At 39.2% G+C, this 21,799-nt stretch overlaps 2 protein-coding genes across 4 annotated transcripts in view; both read right to left on the bottom strand.

Moving 5' to 3' along the window:
• Positions 1-558: 558 nt before the first annotated feature.
• PHLDA1 (pleckstrin homology like domain family A member 1) lies at positions 559-1,026 on the bottom strand (the record flags this gene model as incomplete). The annotated part of the gene is made up of 1 exon (XM_081330624.1): positions 559-1,026. One exon carries the CDS (start codon positions 1,024-1,026, stop codon positions 559-561), a length of 468 nt encoding a protein of 155 aa, XP_081186750.1.
• Positions 1,027-10,341: 9,315 nt separating this feature from the next.
• NAP1L1 (nucleosome assembly protein 1 like 1) overlaps positions 10,342-21,799 on the bottom strand; it is a 42,730-nt gene continuing 31,272 nt past the window's right edge. For 2 of the 3 annotated variants that reach the window (XM_081331041.1, XM_081331042.1), the window contains exons 13-15: positions 14,278-14,310; positions 14,095-14,145; positions 10,343-13,977 (exon numbers count right to left, since the gene is read on the bottom strand). In XM_081331041.1, coding sequence (XP_081187167.1) covers positions 13,942-13,977; positions 14,095-14,145; positions 14,278-14,310 — 120 coding nt within the window. In that variant the 3' untranslated portion in view covers positions 10,343-13,941. Of the gene's footprint in view, positions 13,978-14,094; positions 14,146-14,277; positions 14,311-21,799 lie in introns of all 3 variants that reach the window. The other variant, XM_081331043.1, reaches the window with a different exon arrangement.

Here is a 21,799-nt window from a genome sequence, read left to right on the forward strand (position 1 = left end):
TCGAGGACTACCTGTACATTCCAAGAGGAAAAGAAGCCGATTAAGAACTGAATTACTCAAGTTTAGTTTTAAACACAGGAATCTGCAAAAGACCCGTTATCCAATTTCCAGCAGATGCAGTACTGCCTCTTGTACCGCCACACTTCCTACAGCGTACCAGGTCAAACAGGGCTTGTAGGAAAAAGATATAAAGTCCACGCAGGGCCCTTTCTTTCACCTACTCTGTTCCCTCACGTGCCTCTGCACACGTACTGAGTAATATGTAAGAAAGCCCCTACGCGTGGAAGATCACAGTACAATTGATCCTGGTGCGTGGGGTCTCCCCTTCCCCGAAGCAGGAGCCGCACAGCAAAGGTGGGCGCTTCTGCAGAACAAAAGAGGGTTCAAGCTGCCGCCGAGCTTCGCTTGTTTCTTTCGTGGGGAGCTCCCTCCGACGCGGGGAGAGCTTGAGGGGAGGGGGAAGAAGCCGCCTGCGCCCTACGCGGCCGAGACCAAGTCCGGCAACTGCGGGCACAAGGCGGGAAGCGGGCAAAGCCAGTACCTGTCCGGGGTGCCCGTCTAGGCGGAGTTGGAGGCGCTGAGGAGGCGGGGCCCGAGCTGCTGGACTAGGTGCTGCTGCTTCTGCCGGGTCGACTTGACCGCCAGGATGGCCTGCCGGTTTTTGTAGTGCACGAGTTGCAGCGTGATCTCGGCGTTCCAGCCTTGGTCCTGCGGGCACCGAAAGTCGATCTCCTTCCCTTCGGCCATCACCACCGTGAAATACATGTACTTGCCCTTCCGCTCCACGCAGTCCACCGTCTTCATGGTGGAAAAGGGCAACTGCTTGATCTTGGCGGCGGCCACCGCCGTCTCTCCGTCGGCAGGAGAAGAAGAAGAAGCCGCCGCCGCCGGTTCCTGCTTGGGCGGGATAAGCAGGAGCCCTTCCTCGGTGAGGATGCAACGCTTCTTCTTCCAGAGCTGCAGCAAGCCGTCGCTGCGTTTCTCCAGCACGCCCTCCTTCACCGGCTTGCCGCCGCTCTCCAGCATCCTCCCGCCGCCGCCGCCAAAAACTTCGGAAAAGGGAGCGAAAAGAAGGCGCGCGCCAAAGAAGCGGCGCGCGGACGAGCGGGATTTCCCTGGAAGCGCCGGAAAGGCTTCCCCTTCTGGCGAACGACGGTCAGTTTTAGCAGGGCGGCTTCTGGTCTCCCCGCCGGTCTTTCCTCAGAAGCGCTGGGAGGAAGCGCCCTCCGTCCCCCTCCCGTTGTTTCTGAAAGCGGCTTTTTCATTTCAGCTACACCAGGTTTTCGGGGGGCGGGGCGAAGGAAAGGCGGGGCGGGGCCTGCCGAAGAGGCCGGTCGAGGAAAGCCTCGGCCGTCTCGTCCTCGCCTGCCCGCCTTTAAGGACGGGCGGAGGCTCGTGGCTCGCTCTCCTCTTTTCTCCCCTCGGGAGCCTGCAGAGGTTCCCGGTCGCAACAGCGCCAGAGAACAAAGCCTTACTCCCGTGGCAGCCGAGCCGTTCTCACTCCTGGAACTCAGAGGAGGCCCAACAGGAGAAAGACCACTTTTGAGCCTTCGCTGACGGCGGCAGGCTGGCGTCTTGGCTTCCCCTCTGGAACGCGCAGCCTGCGGAGGCCGAGTGGCGGGAAGCCAGCCCCGTTTCTCTGCCGAAGCTCGCGGACACCCCAACTACTCCCAGATGCAGCAACCATTCGGGGGCAGGGATGCCTGAACCCAACACGGAAAACCTTCCCCGCGCGCGCATGTGTGTTGTAATCGTTATGAGAAATGCCTAATATAATAAAAACAAACCCAATGCTTGCCTGCTACTTGGATGTCATTCGTACAAGCCAGAAAGCAACCGCTATAGGGTTCAAAACCTAAAAGGAACGTTCATTTCAATTTCTACTACACACTTAACAGCAAAGTTATTTCACGCTTGTTAAGAAATCATAGCATAGACACAGCAGTATTATGAGGCATACACTTGTTATTTCAGGGGAAAGAGACTTACTCATTATTGTTCAGAAGTTTACAACTGCAGAATGCTTATTACTACCTTTGGTGCTCTAAAAAATTCCCATTGCTGATGTAATAGGCAATGTTCCTAGTTCTATAAATATGAAATGTACTTAATTTGTACTTGTTTTGCCTGAATGTCAAAAGAACGTCTGGAGAAACAAGTGTATGTTCATTAGTAGGATAACGTTACATTTCAGAGCGCTGATGTAAGAATCTCCAGGCCTTAATATTTCCCTACTTGTTTCATCACTCAACAATGCTATCTTCCCAAGGAAATGGGCCCATTTTATGACTGATGGGTTATTCAGAAAAATTAGGCTGAAAATGCCATAGCTGAACAGCCATCTAGAGGACATGTATAATAAAGTCCTATCAGGAATACTTATTCTGGATGAATTATCTGGTCATTTCACAACCTAAACCAGCTCAGAACCTGAGTATGAACCTCTTCTCTTTCCAACTATTCATTCAGTATCTAAAGCTATCCTTCTATCCCAAGTACGTGAAATATTTTGAGAAGGGTATGGAAACAGAACATGTGGAGTTACCATTTGCCAACATCTGTTCTAATAGTTGTAAAAATAGCCTATGATTGAAATAGGAAAATACCCTCCTGTGAATCATTTCTGCCATCTAGTAAATCCATTATTGTAAAAATCTTTCATAGAAAAAATAAGCTAACAGATTTCCAAAGAAAAATGCAATTTCCAACGACTAAAGGTTCTAAGAAATAAGTGATAGCTAGGCAGAAAAGCTGCTAAAAGAAATGTGGATCATAGTACTGTAACGGAGTGCATAATTCAGAGAATTTTTTTTAGAATGAACAAAACTTAGAGAATAAGACGTCAGTATAGTTTGAAATAAAAATCACATGCTCCAAGTAATATAATTATTTTAGCAGCACAATCCAGGAAAATTATAATGCTGGGTTCAACAGATGTTCACAGAAAGCCCAGAAATAGTTAAGCATAAGATTACTGGTGTTTGATTGTTTCTGCAAAGGGCTATAACTTTGCTTTGTTGTGACAAGACTGACTACAGGGAGAAAACTAAAGGGAAGAAATCAAAGATAAGACATTACCAGTTAAATATGGATGGAGGCATCCATGTATTCACTGTTTTTACCTACCTATTGTTTAACTATATGAAAAATACAGCTGAGATTTCCAAACAAATCTTGAACACAGTTCATGTGTCTTGAAACCTGTGTAAATATCTTTATTTAAAAAATAAAGAGATAGAAGGAAGCCATAAGGACATTGCTTGTTTTTATGGAAAGCTTTGGAAACATAATCATTAAAAAAGCTTTGACTCATTTTCTTTTTGTACATGCTCACTATTAATTATTAATTTTCCTGAATTTATGTGCCTATTCTTTCTGCACCCATTGTCTGTCCCCTTTCCCCATGTAACTTTTTTTTTGTTTTGGCTTCTCATTATTAAAATTAGAAACTATTAAAAACCATCAAGATCATCAGCAGCAAGGAAATGCAGAAAGCTTCCAGGGACTTACTATCACATGTGGTGGGAATGTTCAAAAGCGCAAAATTTTTGGCAGCGGATAAAAAATTGGTTGGAGGACTTTCGGGTGGTAAGGCGTCGCCGCAGGCAGCCATTCTGGCTGTCAGCCCCGCCGGCTCCGTAGAGCCGCCGAAAACAGCGCCGATCAGCTGTTTTGACGGCTCGGAAGCCCGCTCCTCGGGAGAAGAGGAGGGGGTGAGCGCTCAGGTAGGGGTAGAGCTCTCCGGGGCCGCCAGAGCTAAAATTCTGGCGGCTGAAGGATTGAGCCCCCCCGAAGCCTGAGTTAGCTCCGGACTGCGGGGCGCCTCTGCTCCGGGCTTTTTGGAGCAGAGCAGGGCGTCAGCAACCATCCCTGCCAGCAAGAGAGAACCTTAGAGAACCTGGATGCAGGCAGAGCGATACAGGAGATTCAGGTGAAAGTGAATTTATGATCTTTAACTCAATGGACTTTGTGGAGTTTGAAAGTGAAAGTGCGTAGCAGGCAATAGTGGGTGAAAATGGCTGCCAAATCTTCTAAAGTTCCTAGAAGCGCGGGGGCTTCTCCGGTGCAGCAATCTTCGTTACAAGCTTTAATGCCCCCTCCCTCTGCACTTGCACCTGCACCTGTACCAACGTTTACAGTTAAAGACTTGCAGGATGTGTTGCAAGAGGCTATGGAAAAGCAATTGCAACAATTAGTTGAGCTTATGGATGAGAAGCTTACAGAGCTTATGGATGAGAAGTTAACAGACATCTTACTTGCATTTCAAGGCATGGCTATATGCATAGAGCACTTGGACGAGAGAGTGGAAGATCTCAGTCAAAATAATATCAGATTAGATGCAAAAATGACAGAGACTGAAAATGTGGTGGATAAAATTGATGGTGACTTGACCTTGGTACAGTACCATGAGATGGAGTTTGCTGTGAGAATTAGAGGCTTAAAAGAGGATTCTAAAGAAAATGTGAAGAAAATAGTTTCTGAGGCTTTGGAAGGTGTGTTGGGGCGACCAGCAGATGCAATTATGGAAGATATAGACAAAATTTTCCGTGTTAATTCGTGGATTTCAAGACAAAGGAAATTACCCAGAGATGTGGTGGTTTATTTTACAAAGAGAGCAATTAGAAATGAGGTTATTCAAGCCTTTTACAATACTAAATTTGCAATTGCTGAGCAAGAAGTTTTGATTTTAAAAGAGATCCCTCCAAGAATCCTAAGGAGAAGGAAGGAATTTGCCTTTTTGGCACAAGAATTAAGACGACGTGATATTAAGTTCAGATGGGAGATACCAGTGGGTATGGTGGTGATGCATGAAGGCATGAGACATCGTCTTACTACAGTGTTGCAGGCACGTGATTTTTATAGTAATGTTTTAAAAGCAGTCCCCATACCACTTTTGGAATCTACAAAGAAGAATGGTGAGGGAGAGCCTCAATTACGCAGTGAAAATTTACAAGGTGCTGAAGGAACAACGCAGATAGATGAGAAAGCTACAGGAGTGGATCAAATTTCAGTATCATCAGAGGAGGCCAGAGACCAGAGGATGACGCGTGCTGCTTCGAGACGAATGAGACGAGAGCAAGAACAAGAACAGCAGAAAGTCATGATGGCACCTCCAAAACTTACTTATAGTGAAGCTGTGGGAGGAGCGCGACCTAAGAGAGTGCAGGTGATTTTGGAAGAAGCGCTCCAAAAGCTTCGGGTCACGAAGGATGGCGACAAAGTTTCTAACCTGGAATGTTAATGGCTTAAATTCACCACAGAAGAGAAAGAAAGTTTTTCAATATTTAAAACAATTTAAGAATGATGTTATTTGTTTACAAGAAACACATATTAGAGTTACGGATCAAAAGTACTTATTAAATTCAAGACTGGGTACACAATTTATTGCCTCCGCAACGGGTAAGAAAAATGGAGTGGTTGTTTATGTTAAGAATACCTTGACAGCGGAGTTAATTGAAGCAGATAAACAAGGAAGATATGTTATAATTGAACTGTTAATAGAAGGCAAGAAAACACTTCTGGTTGGATTATATGCTCCTAATCATCAACAAGCAGACTTTTATAGTTTATTACACAGCAAGATTACTCAATGGGATTATAAATCTTTTATTTTTATGGGGGACTGGAATGGTATTTTGGATGTACAAATGGACAAGAGGTTTTTTTTTTTTTTAAGTATTCCAAGTCATGCTAAACTGCCTAAATCTTTTTTTTGAAATGAAGGACGATTTGGAATTGCGAGATATTTGGAGAGAAAGAAATTTGCAAGAGAAGGACTATACTTTTTTTCTGATAGACATCAATCTTTTTCTAGGATTGACTTTATACTAATTACTGATTTCTTTTCTAGGATTAAGAAGATTAATATTTGTCCAAGAACTATGTCTGATCATAGTCCAGTCTGGTTAGAGATAGAAAAAGATAATAGAGATAGGCGTTCCTGGCGTCTAAATGAGAATTTGTTTAGAAATCAGGAAAATGTGGAAGAATGTAAAAAACAGATGAAGGATTTTTTTAAAATTAATATGCATAAAGGCACTTCTATTGAAATGGTCTGGGATGCTAGTAAAGCTTATATGAGAGGTGTATTAATATATTTGAATAACAAATATAGACGCAATCTGGAATTCAGGAGGAAGGAATTAGAGAATGAAATTAGGGGAAAAGAAAAGGCTTTAATTTTGAATCCATCGGATGTGAAGATTAAAGAGGTAATTAATTTAAGGGGACAGTTCGACAAGTTGATGGCTGATCAAGTGGCAACTAACGTACGGTATGCTAGACATAATACTTTTTGCAATGCCAATAAACCAGGTAGATGGTTAGCTTATTTGTTAAGGAAGAAGCAAAGGGCTTCTAATATAGATAGAATAGAACATAAGGGTAAGGTAGTGTATCAGCAGAGTCTTATTAAGAAGAATTTGGTTGATTTTTATTCTAAGTTATATGCTAGAGATAAGATTAGTGAGGCAGATATTGATGAATATTTGATGAACGCTAATATTCCTGTTCTTACACAAGAACAAAAGGAAGAAATGAATCAATTGATAACTGAGGAAGAAATTTTTTTAGCAATTAAACAATTGAAAGTGGGTAAAGCGCCAGGTACGGATGGATTGACTGCTGTGTATTACAAAAATTTACAGTTAGAGATGGTAAAGCCATTAAGGGAATTGTTTCAGACAATTCAAATGGGAGGAGGGGTGCCCCCGTCTTGGAAAACTGCTTTTATTTCTTAGATTCCAAAGGAAGACCAGGATGTCACCCAAGCAAAAAATTATAGGCCAATATCACTTTTGAATACGGACTACAAGATATTTGCTAAGGTTTTAGCTAACAGATTAATGAGGGTATTGCAACAAGTAATTCATGGTGACCAAACTGGGTTTATAAGTGGTAGACAAATGAAGAATAATGTGAGGCATGTAGTTGATTTGTTGGAATTTTTGGAAAGAAACAATCAGATCCCTGCAGCGTTGATCTTTTTGGATGCTGAAAAACCCTTTGATCAATTGGATTGGCAATTTTTGTTAAAAGTATTAGATAAAATGAACTTTGGGGATAAATTTTTACAACCAATTAGGGCATTATATCAAAAGCAAACAGCCCGCATAATAGTTAATAATAGTTTGACGGAAGTATGTAACATTGAAAAGGGTACAAGGCAGGGGTGCCCGTTGTCACCTTTATTGTTTTAACATTGGAGATATTATTGATTAAAATACGGGATTCGGAAAAAATTAGGGGAATTCAAATAAGAGATCAGGATTACAGACTGAGGGCGTTTGCAGATGATCTGGTTGTTACGGTAACTCAGCCTGAAGATTCAGTTGTAGAACTGATGGAGATAATAATGCAATATGGGAAAGTTTCTGGATTCAAGGTTAACATACAAAAAACTAAAATGTTGTCTAAGAATATGACAGTATCACAAAAGGCTGGTTTAGAAGAGTTAACGGGATTTGAAATTGTTAAAAGGGTTAAATATTTGGGGATATATTTGTCACCCTCAAATGTAAAGTTATATAAAAATAATTATGAAAAGTTATAGGGAAAAGTTCAAAAAGAATTGGATAGCTGGAAAAAACTACAATTATCTTTATTGGGAAGAATTGCAGCAGTGAAAATGAATGTTTTGCCAAAATTTTTATTTTTATTTCAAATGATACCTATTCTTAAAAAGGATTCAAATTTGGAGGAATGGCAAAAGGGTATTAATAAATTTGTCTGGGCAGGGAAAAGGCCACGAGTTAAATTTAAGATTATGCAGGATACGTGTGAGAGAGGTGGTCTTAAAATGCCTAATCTTAAACTATACTATGAAGCTGCTGCTTTGTCAGCGATAAGTGATTGGGTTAATTTAACACAAGTGAGATTATTAAATCCTGAAGGCCATGATTTGTTATTTGGTTGGCATGCATATTTATTGTATGATAAGAAGGTCGATAATGTGTTCAAGGTACATATTTTAAGACATGCTCTGTTGCGAGTTTGGAAAAAGTATAGACATAAGTTAAATTATAAGATACCTATATGGGCAATACCGAAACACGCAATAGAAAATATAAGTGTTGGGTTTAAACATGATGTGACTACATATAAGGAAATTTTAAGTTTGGAAAGGAATGTATGGCATTTAAAGCCGTATAATACTTTAAGAGAAGAAAAGATTGTACAAACTTGATTTCAGTATGGGCAGTTACAGGCCAGGTGGAAAGAAGACCAGAAAATTGGTTTTTCAATGACTGATGAAAATCTGGTAAAGCAAATTAGAGATCAAGGTCAAGCACATATTAAAAGGATATATCTTGCATTGATAGAAATTGACTCAGAGACAGAACTTGTTAAAGACTGTATGATAAAGTGGGCTCAGAATTTTCAAGAAGTTATTACAATAGATACCTGGGAAAAGATTTGGGTGAGAAATGTAAAATTTATGCAAGCTCAAAACTTAAGAGAGAACTTTTATAAAATGTTTTATAGGTGGCATTTAGATCCTAAAAAATTAGCAAGTATGTATCCGAACTGCCAGCCCAAATGTTGGAGGTGTGGTGGTGAAGATGCAATGTATTTTCATGTATGGTGGACCTGTAAAAAGGTTAAAGCTTTTTGGATAAAAATTTGGTGGAATATGCAAAAGATATTTAAGAAAAGGATAAAGTTTTGTCCGCAACTGTTTTTACTGGGCATTATTACGGATACTACTGTTGTGGACACTAAGTTGATCCTGAATGTAATTACGACAGCGAGACTTTTAGTAGGGCAATATTGGAAGAAGGAAGAACTGCCAACTATAGAAGAATGGACTTTAAAAGTTTCCAACCTGGCAGAAATGGCAAAGATTTCAGCGTATTTGAAAGACCAGTCGCAACAGAGATATATTGTGGAGTGGAGAAGATGGATTGATTATATCCAGAATAAATATGGGACTAAAAGGTTTCACGTAGCATTTGAATAAGTATTGATGTGATATTTATATTGCTTGTAGTTAGTATATAAGAGTTAAAGTGCGATAGATTTAATAGTTTATTGTTGTTTGCATAAGGTAGACTATGATTGTTTGTATTTTTATACCCTGTATTGAGCTCTGGGAAGTCGGGGAGGGGAGAGGGGGAAGGGAAGGAGGTGTTGGGGAGGGTTGGGGAGAGGGGAGGGGGTGGGAAGGGGTTTTGCTTTGTTAAAAAATGTATTGTAAAACTTTTCAATAAAAAAACTGGTTGGAGGAAATATTACTACAAAAACCTGATTTAAAACCAGAAACCTCCTTATTAGGGATTATTAGATAAACTCAGCAAAGCATCTTTCTACTTATTATTGCATATTTTAACCGCAGCAAGATTGGCATATGCCCAAAAATGGAAAAGAAAGGAAACCCCCACTGAAGAAATAATAAATAAAATTTTATCCTGCGCCAAAATGGACAGGTTAACCCTAGAGATTAAAAATAAAACTGAAACAGAGTATTATGAAATTTGGCAAAATTTGTACGATTGGTTAGAGATAAAGAGGATCGCTGAGATGACTATCGATTGATTAGTTGATAACGTAAGGACTTCTTATTAGCACCTATATCAGGACACAACTGAAAGATATGTAAATATAACATTGACGATTGAAAGAGTTTACCAAAATTTTTTACAGATGTTATATGTACAGTTTGTTATACTCTGTCCTGTCATAGAATATATTTTAAGTTTCTGTTTTTCTTTCTGTAACATAAGGTAATACTAATAATAGTGTTGTAGCCAGGGAAGTTGAATCATGTCCACTTTTGTTTCTAAATGTACAGTTAATAAAATTTTCTAATTAAAAAAAAGATCAGCAGCAGCAACAAATAAATTTCAACAAGGTAGCTAACTTGGGATATGCTCCACCCTGCATCTCTTAGGACATATTGGGCCAACGTAAAATTCTACATCTCACAATTTCCCATATTATAGTTCTGTAACAGCCTGGAAACAGTGTTAAGAATTTTTGTGGAGGTAGGCAGACCTTGTTTGTGTCTGTCTGTGACCACATTCATTGCATGCCAAAAGATCCCTGGTCTCTTCAGAGATGCTGCCAGATGTTTGCAAGCACATATGAAATGCTGAACTGTTATCTGGAAAACTAGGTTCAAATTCACCTTCCAATGACCTTGGGCCAAGACCCCATCTAGGGTAATGGGATTGCAATTATTGGAGTGGGGGAGAATGAGGAAGAATGAAAAATGCCCCTAAATTGTTATCACTTTAGAAAACAAACCCATTTAACATTCAAAAAACTCTATTTCCATTATGTGAAGAAATGGAAAACTGCTGATACGTCATGTAAAATTATGTGCAGAAAGCCTATGACTGCAATTTTATTTGTAAGATCATTAATAGTTTTGACTAATACACACAAACAGTATTAGTTGTACCAGTTCTTCAACTCTACTGTATCATACATAGCATGGATAATTTGCTATCAAAGACACTATAGCACACGTACGCCTCCTAGTGTCAAGGTTAACCGTATGCACATTTCTGATTTGTTTAATGAGATATATAATGTCTCTTGAACTGCTTCCCACTAACCCTTTTTTTAAAGAATCCTTTTGCAAATTTAACTAAACCATGAAATTTTATATATATTTATATAAAATTCTTAGCAGTTTTTCCTGGAAGTGACACATAACCATCTAAGAAAACTATCAACATTCTAGACAATCTTAAATGAAAATTTAGGGTCATTTTACTTCAGAATCCCACAAAAAGACAAAATTGTAATTCAAGCCACTCAAATATGACATTTCAAACTATTTAAAAATATTTGAAATATTGCATCATAACCAAAGGGCATAAAATCAAACTGAAAAGTGATTTACTTTTTTTTTTCAAGTAGGCCTGGAGTTGTATCTCAGATCTAGCATCTTGGAACCACTTGCATACTATTGTATGCAAAACTTTACTGTATTTGTATTTCAACCAATGTCTTTGGGAATGCAAGCTGATAAGATTAATACATAGTATATTTCTATGAATCTGAGTCTATGCATAGCTTAAAAATGAATATGGAGGTGCAAAATTCCTATCCATACAGCAGAAATAACAGCTTCCAAGCATTATTACAGGCTGTGTTCCCATTATTGCTGTCAGAATTTCTATTTACTACTCCTCCTTGCAAAAACACTATCAGAAATATTCTTTGGGCCCCTTGCATGTACTGCTTATTTAAGTTTCTTTAGATTTTGAACAATATTTTAATATGGTGACTGTGACAGCATTCCAAAATCTTTCTCTCTCTCCTCTGCATTTCGTAGTTGATTTGAAGGCTATGTTTCAGATCACTGCCTCACTGAAATATCCAATCTTTTTTCAGCTTCTCTTTGATCAATGACGTCTAGATCTTCTCATGCAAATATAGCAGCTCCAAGTGTTTTGTCAGATTCTGAGGTGGTAATTAGGCAATGTTGTTATTACTCTTTCTGAGAGCAGAAAGCTTACATTTATAGAAAAACACAAGATTGATCCCTGTTCTATTGCCTTGAATGTGCAATGATTTGACTATTTTGATTTTTGAACTGTTGAACAGAGCTATCACACTTAGAAAACTTAAAAGCTCCACTGTAGGACACCTGCCTTTTAAGCCCAAAGCACATTTCTTTTTTTAAAAAAAAATAAGACAAGCATCTCTATCACAAACACACAAACATTTTCAAATTTATTGCCAAAGATAAAAAAGTCTGCTAATTTTTTTTTATCATTCCTCCCATAATGTCAGAATGGGAAGACATTTGTTTTCTTAATAACCTTAGGTGTTCCACAGATGTGTTAATAAAACATATTATATCCTTTGATCCCATTATCTGAAACCAAGAAATTTTTATAATTTCTCCTAACAGTTTCTAGATGATTTCTAACAATGGTATTGCAATCAAAAGTATAAAACAAGATCTTAAATTTCCAGAGCATTCACCAAAATGTCACAAAACTGGACATCAGTACTTGGGTAGGATACCAATAACAAATCCAGATCCTAGGAAATTGAAAACAAAAAAGTTCCAGAAGATAACAAAATCCACCCAAAAGGCAAGTCATTATTACTGATAGTATAGTTTTGACACAGAAATTCTAATGTACTGTACATTGTTTCAACACTTGCCATGAAAGTCATTTTTATTGTTACAATGTTGTCACTGTTAAGACTTACTTTCATCAATACCAGTCTCCACACAAAACAACCAGTTGTAAGTCAAATTTGGGCCATACAGATCAAAGAAATAAAACTAGTACTTTTTTCTATCAGTTTGGATAGATTATGAAACTGAGTGTGTGTTTTAACAACTAACTAGGTATTATTTTATGAGCAATGGCTTACCTATCCAATGCTTCTCCAGAAACAAACTTCCTCTCCAAATCTGTTTACATGCAAAACAGATATGCAGGGCAGCTAACTTTTCTGCAAGGTAGGAGCTTCACATGTATTTTATTATTTTTAACTGAATGCTATGAATTTCAGCAATGTAAATCCTAGGTTCCTATAGATACAAAAATACTGCTATGGAACATAATCATTGTTTTTTCTGTAATTGGGTCATTCTACAGTACCACCAATTTTTACAAATCATTCCAAATTCTGCCTTTCTTCAATTCTGTCATTTGAGTGTTGATTTAGGTCTATTACAAAAATGGTTTGACTAAAGATTAGTTATTATTTACGCCAAATAGTCAGGTATGGATCATTCTTTTTAGGAAAAAGATGGTTATCTGTTTCACAAACAAGGCGATAATGACACATTTTTATAAAGTCAGTAAAATTAGAAGATCTGAAAGAGAACAAATTATCTTAAGAAATCAAGTTGCTTCTAGGCATCACTCAAGAATTATGTTAATGCTGTCCCAATGTGTTGCATTATACTGATCAGAAACTGGCACCAGTAGTTTGACACACCTAGATATAATTAGATTGCAGAAAGCAGCTTTAAGGTTAGGGCTGTAAAGATGACTTATTGCTAAACTAATTTTTTAATAACCTAAGGCAACATATTAGTGGTGAGCAGTTATGACTATAAGATTGGTTGAGGAAATTCTCCACCTTGCTGTGAGGAGGCATAGGTGCAAATGACTGAATCAAGATACAATATTATCAAAACACATTTATACAAAATGCAAGGCCTAATGAAATGAATTTATGCAGAAATACAGCATTTGACATATTGCAGTGTTTTGCATCTATATATAAGGATTGCTTCCAACAGTTAATGTTTCTCACAACTTTGGTTGCTTACAAGATTTTAAAATGCATACAAGTACAACTAGTTTCTGAAAATACTAGGTTTATTCACATTCCAGTGATAAACAACCTTAATATGATGTTTCTAGAGATTTTTTGTAGGTCACCATCACAAAATACAAAAACCTAGAGCATAAACAAGCAGACAATTATGAACATTCAATGTGGTCTTGATGGAAATTAACAGTTTATATGGAAGTTATGAAATTTGAAACATATGTCATTTCCTAATTAGTACAAGTCACTGCTATTTCTATGACAATGAAGGCACAGCCAGTGCAAGCAGACTTAAACCCATTTAAACTACTGGGCCAAAAATACTTTGGTTGGTTCTCTGGGAAAGGATCTTTTCTAAACAAATAGTGGTCTCCGTCAAGAGTTCTGATATCTTCACAGCTGCAGTCTAATAGCTACATGACAACAGACTTCACTAGAACCAAACTATATATAGCAATGAATTAACAATTCATGCTTTAGGATTTACTGCATTCTACATATCGGCAGAAAAGTACTATTAAAATGCTAGGTACAAGGAACCTACATTTTAAACCGGTTCTGTCAGTTTGTTTTAACAAAAAGTTTACTTAATTCTACCAAGATACAAAACATAAGGCTGTAAGTAACTAATAGTTGTATTTAGGCTATTACAGTGCAGATAATCCTCAAGGCCACATACACACTGTTTCACTGCTGCTTGCATTCTGCTGGGTTTTGATCCTTCTGTTGAAGAAAGGAAAATATACAACAGTGTTCAAACAGGTCTGCTACAGGAATTTACAGATTACAAGCAATGACTCTAAATGCAATTACTCAGGAACGTATGAACTGATCACATACCTTTGGATCATAATCTGGATCATTTTCTTCATCTGCTTCTTCCTCCCCTTCCTAAAACACATGCGTATGTAAGTATATTTGGCCACATACAACGACTAAAATTCCCCTCAGCTACTTTTTTCTATAACTTTAAGCTGCTAAAATCAATTTATTAAAGTTTATGAAATCCACAATAAAGCCTACCTCATCATCAGCTTCCTCACCTTCTTCATCATACTAGAAAATGGAAAAAAAATCAATCAGAAATGTATAAGCTCCAAGACCACAACTTTTAAATTAAAAAGCTTCCAACTAATGCTGTTATCCTCTGTAAGCTTATTTAGCAGCTAGCCTTAAAATCAAAGTTAAGAACTTACAGACCTACTAATCATGATGAGTTAGTTTTCAGAATTCATTTCTAGCCATGCTACTGGGCCTGCTGCAAGCTGAAACTGAGCAATATTTAAAAGGCAGCAGGCTCCCTCTGTAGTCTTAAATAAGGGGTGTCAAACTGCCAGCCCGCGGGCCGAATGCATCATAGCGAAACCGTGCCCACCCCATTGCCGGCAATGGGAAACAAGTTGCGATACAACGTGACATGTCACATGACGTTGCAAGTTTGACACCCGTCTTAAGTGAAGGCAGGACTTACTTCAGAGTAAATTCATATAGGATTGTTTTGTAGAGATCTTTTCCTATCATTATTTTTAAGTAGATTTAAAGCCTTGAAAATAAATAGTTCAAATACACAATTCAAGTTGAAACCAATGAAATGTCCTATTTTCCACATAAGCAAAATTAGCAATATTTTTATTCTAAGGAAATGTCCAGTGGCTTTTAGTTTTTGAAGCAAAAGTGGCATCATAATTGTTAAACTGAGTATAGCCCTCTAAGGACAGCACAATGTTCTCTAAGACCTCTGTTTGCTTGTTCCAAATGTTTTTCTATTTTGATTCTTCAATTAGAATTCCTGTTTGTTATTGTGCAGTCTATCTACAGTTCTTTTTAATGGCTGGTTAAAGTATATCTTCATGCCAATAGGCTTAGCATCTGTCATATTGAAGAACAATTTAAAATCCGCTCAGAAAAAGGCACTAGTCATTCAGAATCCATTTTTATATTGTCATATGGTGTATATCAGATCAAAAACTAAGCAATTCACAAATGGAACTAACTTAATCGTAATCATAATAATAAAGTTGGAAGGGACCTTGGAGGTCATCTAGTCCAACCCACTGCTCAGGCAGGAAACCCTATACCATTTCAGACAAATGGATGTCCAGTCTCTTCTTAAAAACTTCCAGCGTTGGAGCATTCACAGCTTCTGGAGGCAGGTTGTTCCACTGGTTAATTGTTCTGTCAGGAAGTTTCTCCTTAGTTCTAGGTTGATTCTCTCCTTGATTAGTTTCCATCCGTTGCTTCTTGTCCTGCCTTTGGGGGCTTTGGAGAATAGCTTGACTCCCTCTTCTTTGTGGTAGCCCCTGAGATATTGGAACACTATCATATCACCCTAGTCCTTCTCTTCATTAAACTAGACAAACCCAATTCCAGCAGCCGCTCCTTATGTTTTAGCCTCCAGTCCCCTAATCATCTTTGTTGCTCTTCTCTGTACTCTTTCCAGAGACACATCATCTTTTTTACATCGTGATGACCAAAACTGGATGCAGTATTCCAGGTGTGGCCTTACCAAGGCATTGTAAAGTGGTATTAGTAATTCACGTGATCTTGATTCTATCCCTCTGTTAATGCAGCCTAGCACTGTGTTGGCTTTTTTGGCAGCTGCAGCACACTGCTGGCTCATATTGAAGTGATTGTCCACTAGGACTCCGAGATCCCTCTCACAGTTACTACTATTGAGCAAGGTACCCCCTATACCTGTGCATTTTGTTTTTCTTGCCTAAATGTAGAACCTTACTTTTTTCACCATTGAATTTCATTTTGTTAGATAGCGCCCAGTGTTTAAGTCTGTCCAGATCCTCCTGTATCTTAAGCCTGTCTTCTGGAGTGTTGGCTATTCCTGCCAGCTTGGAGTCGTCTGCAAATTTGATGAGTTCCCTATCTATCCCTTCGTCCACACCCCGAGTACGGCCAGTCAGCCAGCTACGAATCCATCTGGTGGTGATGCTATCTAACCCACATTTTTCTATCTTATCAAGTAGTAGTTTGTGATCTACTTTATCAAATGCCTTACTGAAGTCCAAGTAAATTATATCCACAGCATTCCTCTGATCCACTAATTTTGTCACTTGGTCAAAGAATGCAGTAAGATTTGAATTAATAAACCTTTATTGTCAAAGTACAACCATGTATACATTGAGATTGGCTGAGCCTCCCTTCATGCCCCCACCCCCAACTTACAGTGACAACAAACCCTCCATCTTATTACACCATGTGAGCTAATTGCACAACACACCGGCCTCACAAGTCAATCATGCATTAAGTTTATAAAATTATTTCCCATTCAAAAGCCTAACAGCCCATGGATAAAAGCTGTTCTTCAGCCTGTTGGTACGGCTGGCTATACTCCTATATTTCCTACCCGATGGTAAGAGAGTAAAGAGATACCGTCCAGGGTGTGAGTCATCCCTGAGAATTTTCCTCACTCTTCCAAGGCAGCGAGCCCTGGCAATGTCATCCAGTGGTGTCAGGGGACATCCCACAATGTCTTGTGCTGTGCTCACCACCCTCTGTAATGCCTTCCTATCCGCGGCTGTCAGACCAGCATACCAAACCACAATACCATATGAGAGGACACTCTATAGTAGACCGATAAAAAAGGGTCATAAGCCGTTGTTCTACCATGTTCTTCCGCAAGACCCTGAGAAAGTGAAGTCTCTGTTGGGCCTTTCTGGCCACCTGGGTTGTATTAACTTTCCAGGTAAGATCTTCGCAGAGGTAGACTCCTGGAAATTTAAAGGAGGAAACTCTCTCCACACAGTCCTCCTCGATGTAAAGTAGGGCAGGTTCCTCCTTTTTCCTTCGGAAGTCTAGCACCATCTCTTTCGTCTTGCTGATGTTCAGGTGCAAGTTGTTGTTACAACACCATATGGATAGTTTTTGTACCTCCACCCTGTATGCCGTCTCATCCCCACCTGTAATAAGTCCCACCACGGTAGTATCATCTGCGAACTTAATTATCGCAGTCGATGGGTCGGATGATACACAATCATATGTGTACAAAGAGTACAGGTAGGGGCTAAGCACGCAGCCCTGTGGCGAGCTGGTGCAAAGCTTCAGGGGGGTGGACAAAGCAGACCCGACCCTCACTGTTTGTAACCAGTCCCTGAGAAAGTCTTGAATCCAATTGCAGATGGAGGGGGGAAATTTCAAGTCAGTCAGCTTCTCAATGAGTGCTCGGCAAAATGGTGTTGAAAGCAGAGCTATAATCAACAAAAAGCATCCTGACATAGCTTCCAGGTTTTTCAAGATGATTTGCTACAGAGTGTAAAGCAGTAGCTATGGCATCGTCTGTCGACCTGTTCCCGCTGTAGGCAAATTGATGTTTATCGAAATCCAGTGGGAGGCATGTCTTGAGATGTTGGAGAACCAGTATTTCGAAGCATTTATGACTACAGACGTTAATGAAACAGGTCTGTAGTCATTCAGGCACTCGACTGCAGTTTTCTTGGGGACTGGGACAATGGTAGCTGCTTTCAAGCACGATGGTACACATGCCGTTTGCAAGGGGATGTTAAAAATCCTTGTCAGGACCCCTGCTAATTGGTCGGCACAATTTTTAACCACTATCCCTAGCACCCCATCTGGGCCTGTGGCTTTGCTGGGATTCACAGCCTTCAATACAGTTCTCACTTGGTCTTCGGAGAGTGTGAGTTGCTGAAAATCAGGAGGTCGGCCAGCAGAGGGTACAGGGTCTGGTCTTTTTTACCTCATAGTGAGCGAAGATATTCAGCTCCTCAGCCAACGAGGTATCGGTGTTAACCATGCTCCTCGTACTGCCCTTGTAGTTGGTTAAGTGCTGCACTCCCTACCACACTTGCCTCGGATTTTTGTCTGCTAGGTGGTTCTCCACCTTGTGTTTATATTGCTGTTTCGCCATCCTAATGCCTCTTCTACGATTTGCCCTGGCCTCTCTGTATGTGTCCCTGTCCCTGCCTTAAAGGCAGAATCCCGGGCTCTCAGGAATATTTGTATCTCTGCAGTCATCCTGTAAACTCTAATGCACTTTTCTACTGTTACACTATCAGTGCATGTTCTAATATAAGACAGTACGGCATCTGTGTATGCATTCGAGTCTCGATCTTCGAATACACTCGTCAGTGGTTTCAAAGCAGTCCTGCATCTGGCTGAGAGCACCCACTGACCAGGTTTTGACCCTTTTCGTGACTGCCTGAGTTCTTTTCCTGAGAGGCACAACAGGAGTGAAAGATGGTCGGATGTACCCAGGTGGGGGAGAGGGAAAGCTCTGTATGCTTGTTTCAGATTAGAGTACACGTGGTCTAAAGTGTTCTTCCCTCTGGTGGGAACGTGCACATACTGTACAAACTTGGAGAGAACTGCCTTCAGACAAGCTTGATTGAAGTCCCCAGCCACGACAAAAGCACCCTCTGGGTGAGTTTGCTGCTTCCTGGTGATGACGTCATACAGCTTGGAAAGTGCCGTGCTGACATTGGCATCAGGTGGAACATAAACAGCTGTAATAATTACCACAGTAATTTCTCTAGGCAAGTAAAAAGACCTACATATGACAGTTATCAGTTCCACATCTGGGGAACAATACGTGTAAACTAATCTGCTGTTGGCACACCAGTCACAATGTATATACACAGAGTCCTCCTCCTTTGCTCTTACCAGAGCCTTTATCTCTGTCACAGTGGTGAATGACTCGGCTTGTCAGCTCCACTGCTGCATTCGGTACATCTGGATGTACCATCACACAACATTCACAGAGAAGCGTCCCTGCTGCCAACTGCAGCTGTAATTCATCAATTTTATGGACGAGGGATCTGGCATTGCTCAAGAGAAGACTCGGCAATGCTGGTCTATGAGGCTGCTTTCTGGGCCGAATCAGTATCCCAGCCCTGCAGCCACGTTTTTGCTTTCACTCCTTTCTCTTTCGCTTACGTCGTCTCCTCCCCAGCCTGAAGACAATCCATGGAGATCCTGGAGGCCTTGCTATGCAGTTCGGTATGTTATGGGACTGCTGAAAATCGCTGGTAATTCCAGATTGCCTTGCAAGCCCGATGTTTAGCAGCTCTACACGTGTGTAGGCTAATTTAGCCCCTTGCACTACACTGTGCACACTCATCCATACATACATTAATCCAATCACCACACACCAGTACCGGGAGCTCAGAGCCGCTGCGTGTGAACGTGCTGCCATCTTGTCTGGCATGATCTGTTTTTGACAAACCCATGTTGGCTTTTAGTAATGATTTTGTTTGCCTCTAGGTGGTCGCTGATTCGTTGTTTGATTATCTTTTCCAGAATCTTCCCAGGTATTGAGGTCAGGCTGATAGGTCTGTAATTTCCTGGATCCATTTTTTTTGCTTTTTTGAAGATGGAAACTACATCAGCTCTTTTCCAGTCCTCTGGTAGTTCCCCAGTGCTCCAGGATCTTTGAAAAATAATAGTTCAGTGGTTCTGAGATAACATTTGCCAGTTCCTTGAGAACCTTGGGGTGTAATCCATCTGGTCCTGGTGATTTGAACTAGTCTAGCTGGACAGGTGCTCACTTACCATTTTCTTGCCTATCTTAACTTCTGTTTCTATTCTGTTTTTTATGGCACTATTTTTGATAGGTTAGTCTGTTTTTTCCCTTTGTGTAAAGACAGATACAAAAAACAAGTTAAATAGTTCTGCTTTCTCCCTGTTGCTTGTCATCTTCTTGCCACTTTCACCCACTAATGGACCAATCATTTCCTTCACTTTTTTTGTTTTTTACATGTTGAAAGCTTTTTTTTGTTTTTTGTTTTGTACAAGTTTTATTAATTTTACATTCAGATATTTGTGAAGCAATACGGTGGTTGGGTAATCAAAAGTAAACAATAGCAAATAACAAATTATTTGTAAATAGCTCAAGTTGCATCAATAAAAATTCCCTCTCCGATTCCCTTAGTTATAACATAATCAAATTAACACATTTCTGATTGTGGCATAATCAATTAGAAGAATTTTCAATATATTTTCACTTATACATATCAATGTCCTGTTTTTAAGTTTTACCTAATTGCAATAGAATATTCTAGAATAGCCTATGATATATAAAAGAAAACTTAATTTTTGGGTAACGCGCATTTCCCTATTTCAATAAAAAGTACTTATCCTGTCTACAGAACTTACATTGTTCATTTCAATACATCCCTATTTTTTACAAGTAAATTCTATTTGTCATCTTACGAATTCACCATTAGAAAAATATCTTGTTATATCCTTCCAAATTCTATAAAATACATCAATTCTAATAGCCAACTTTCCTTTCCCTTAAAGACACCTAAAAATTAAATATAAAATCAATTTATATCTATATCATTACAACTAATATATTATGTCATCTTAATAGTTCATCATTAAAATGTCTTTTATTATATCATTCCAGATTCTATAATATAGTTATGTTCTAGAAGCTTAATTTTGTTTTCCCTTAAAGATCTAAAACCTAAATATAAAATCAGTTTATATTTTTAAAGATTCCCCTTAGTCCATTAAAAGAATTTTTTAAAACTCTATCCTTACAAATCCCAAGAAAGAGACAAGTCTAATTTTTTTTAATCTCTCGCCTTCTTTTTGTGCCAATTAAGCGTCCATAATGGTGCCTTTAAATTCTCAGATGTGTCTCCCTTTCTTCCTACACACATTGTTTGAATCCAGGGAGACCATCCAAATATCAGTTTTGCAAAGAGTCTCCTTTGTAATCATTGAAGTATTGCTTTAATAGCTCAATTTTCGATGTTTGGTGTAATATAGTTGTCATTAGTTCAGTCTGGTCTTTTTCTTCTTCCGATTCCACCTGGCTTAGGTAAGAAGTAGCAGCTGGTGTTATGGTTATCATTTGATTGGCTGAATCTTCAACATACTGTATTTGAAGGCCTTTAATATCTTCCCTCTTAATGTTGCTTTCTTCGGGTACTATTGTTTTTTGAGTTGTAGGTTTTATAGTTGAGGTCGAGGTTTGGGCTTCAAGGTTCTCTGTAAATTGTACTTGTTGTTCTTTAAAGTCTCCTATTTTAATGTTAGTTTCCACTTCTGTTTGTTTTTGGATTGTCAATTCATCATTTAAGGTCAAAGTTTGATTTGGTGGCTTTAAGCTGTCAGATTTATCTTGCAGTTTGATTTGCTCAGTCATTGCCAAGATTGTGTCAAGTATCAGTTTGTAATTAAGTGGTGGGATATATTCTTCCATTTCATTGATGTTTACAGATAAGTCTTTCATGGAAGCTATTTTAATAAGAGTCAATAGTTGTCCACCTCCAGTATTCCTAAGGATTGTTTTCAGTGCCAGGTGTTCCCAATCTTATCTTTGAAGATAATGTCAAGAACAGCTCTGTTATTCAGTCGGCTCTCACAATAAAAAAGGTTTAGTTGCTATACCAAGTTTCGCCACAAGATGCCATCAATAGCATATAGAATAAAATGTACAATCTTTTTCCAGATTAATATAAAGCTTTTGTTCAATTAGTCCATTCTTCCCCCCCCTTAATTCACAGCTTAAGCAGAAAATAGGGTGGTAGATCCCCACAAAAATAAAAGCTTTTTAATAAATACAAAT

Source organism: Vipera berus (genome assembly GCF_964194415.1).
Source record: "Vipera berus genome assembly, chromosome: 6".
Lineage (NCBI taxonomy): Eukaryota > Metazoa > Chordata > Lepidosauria > Squamata > Viperidae > Vipera > Vipera berus.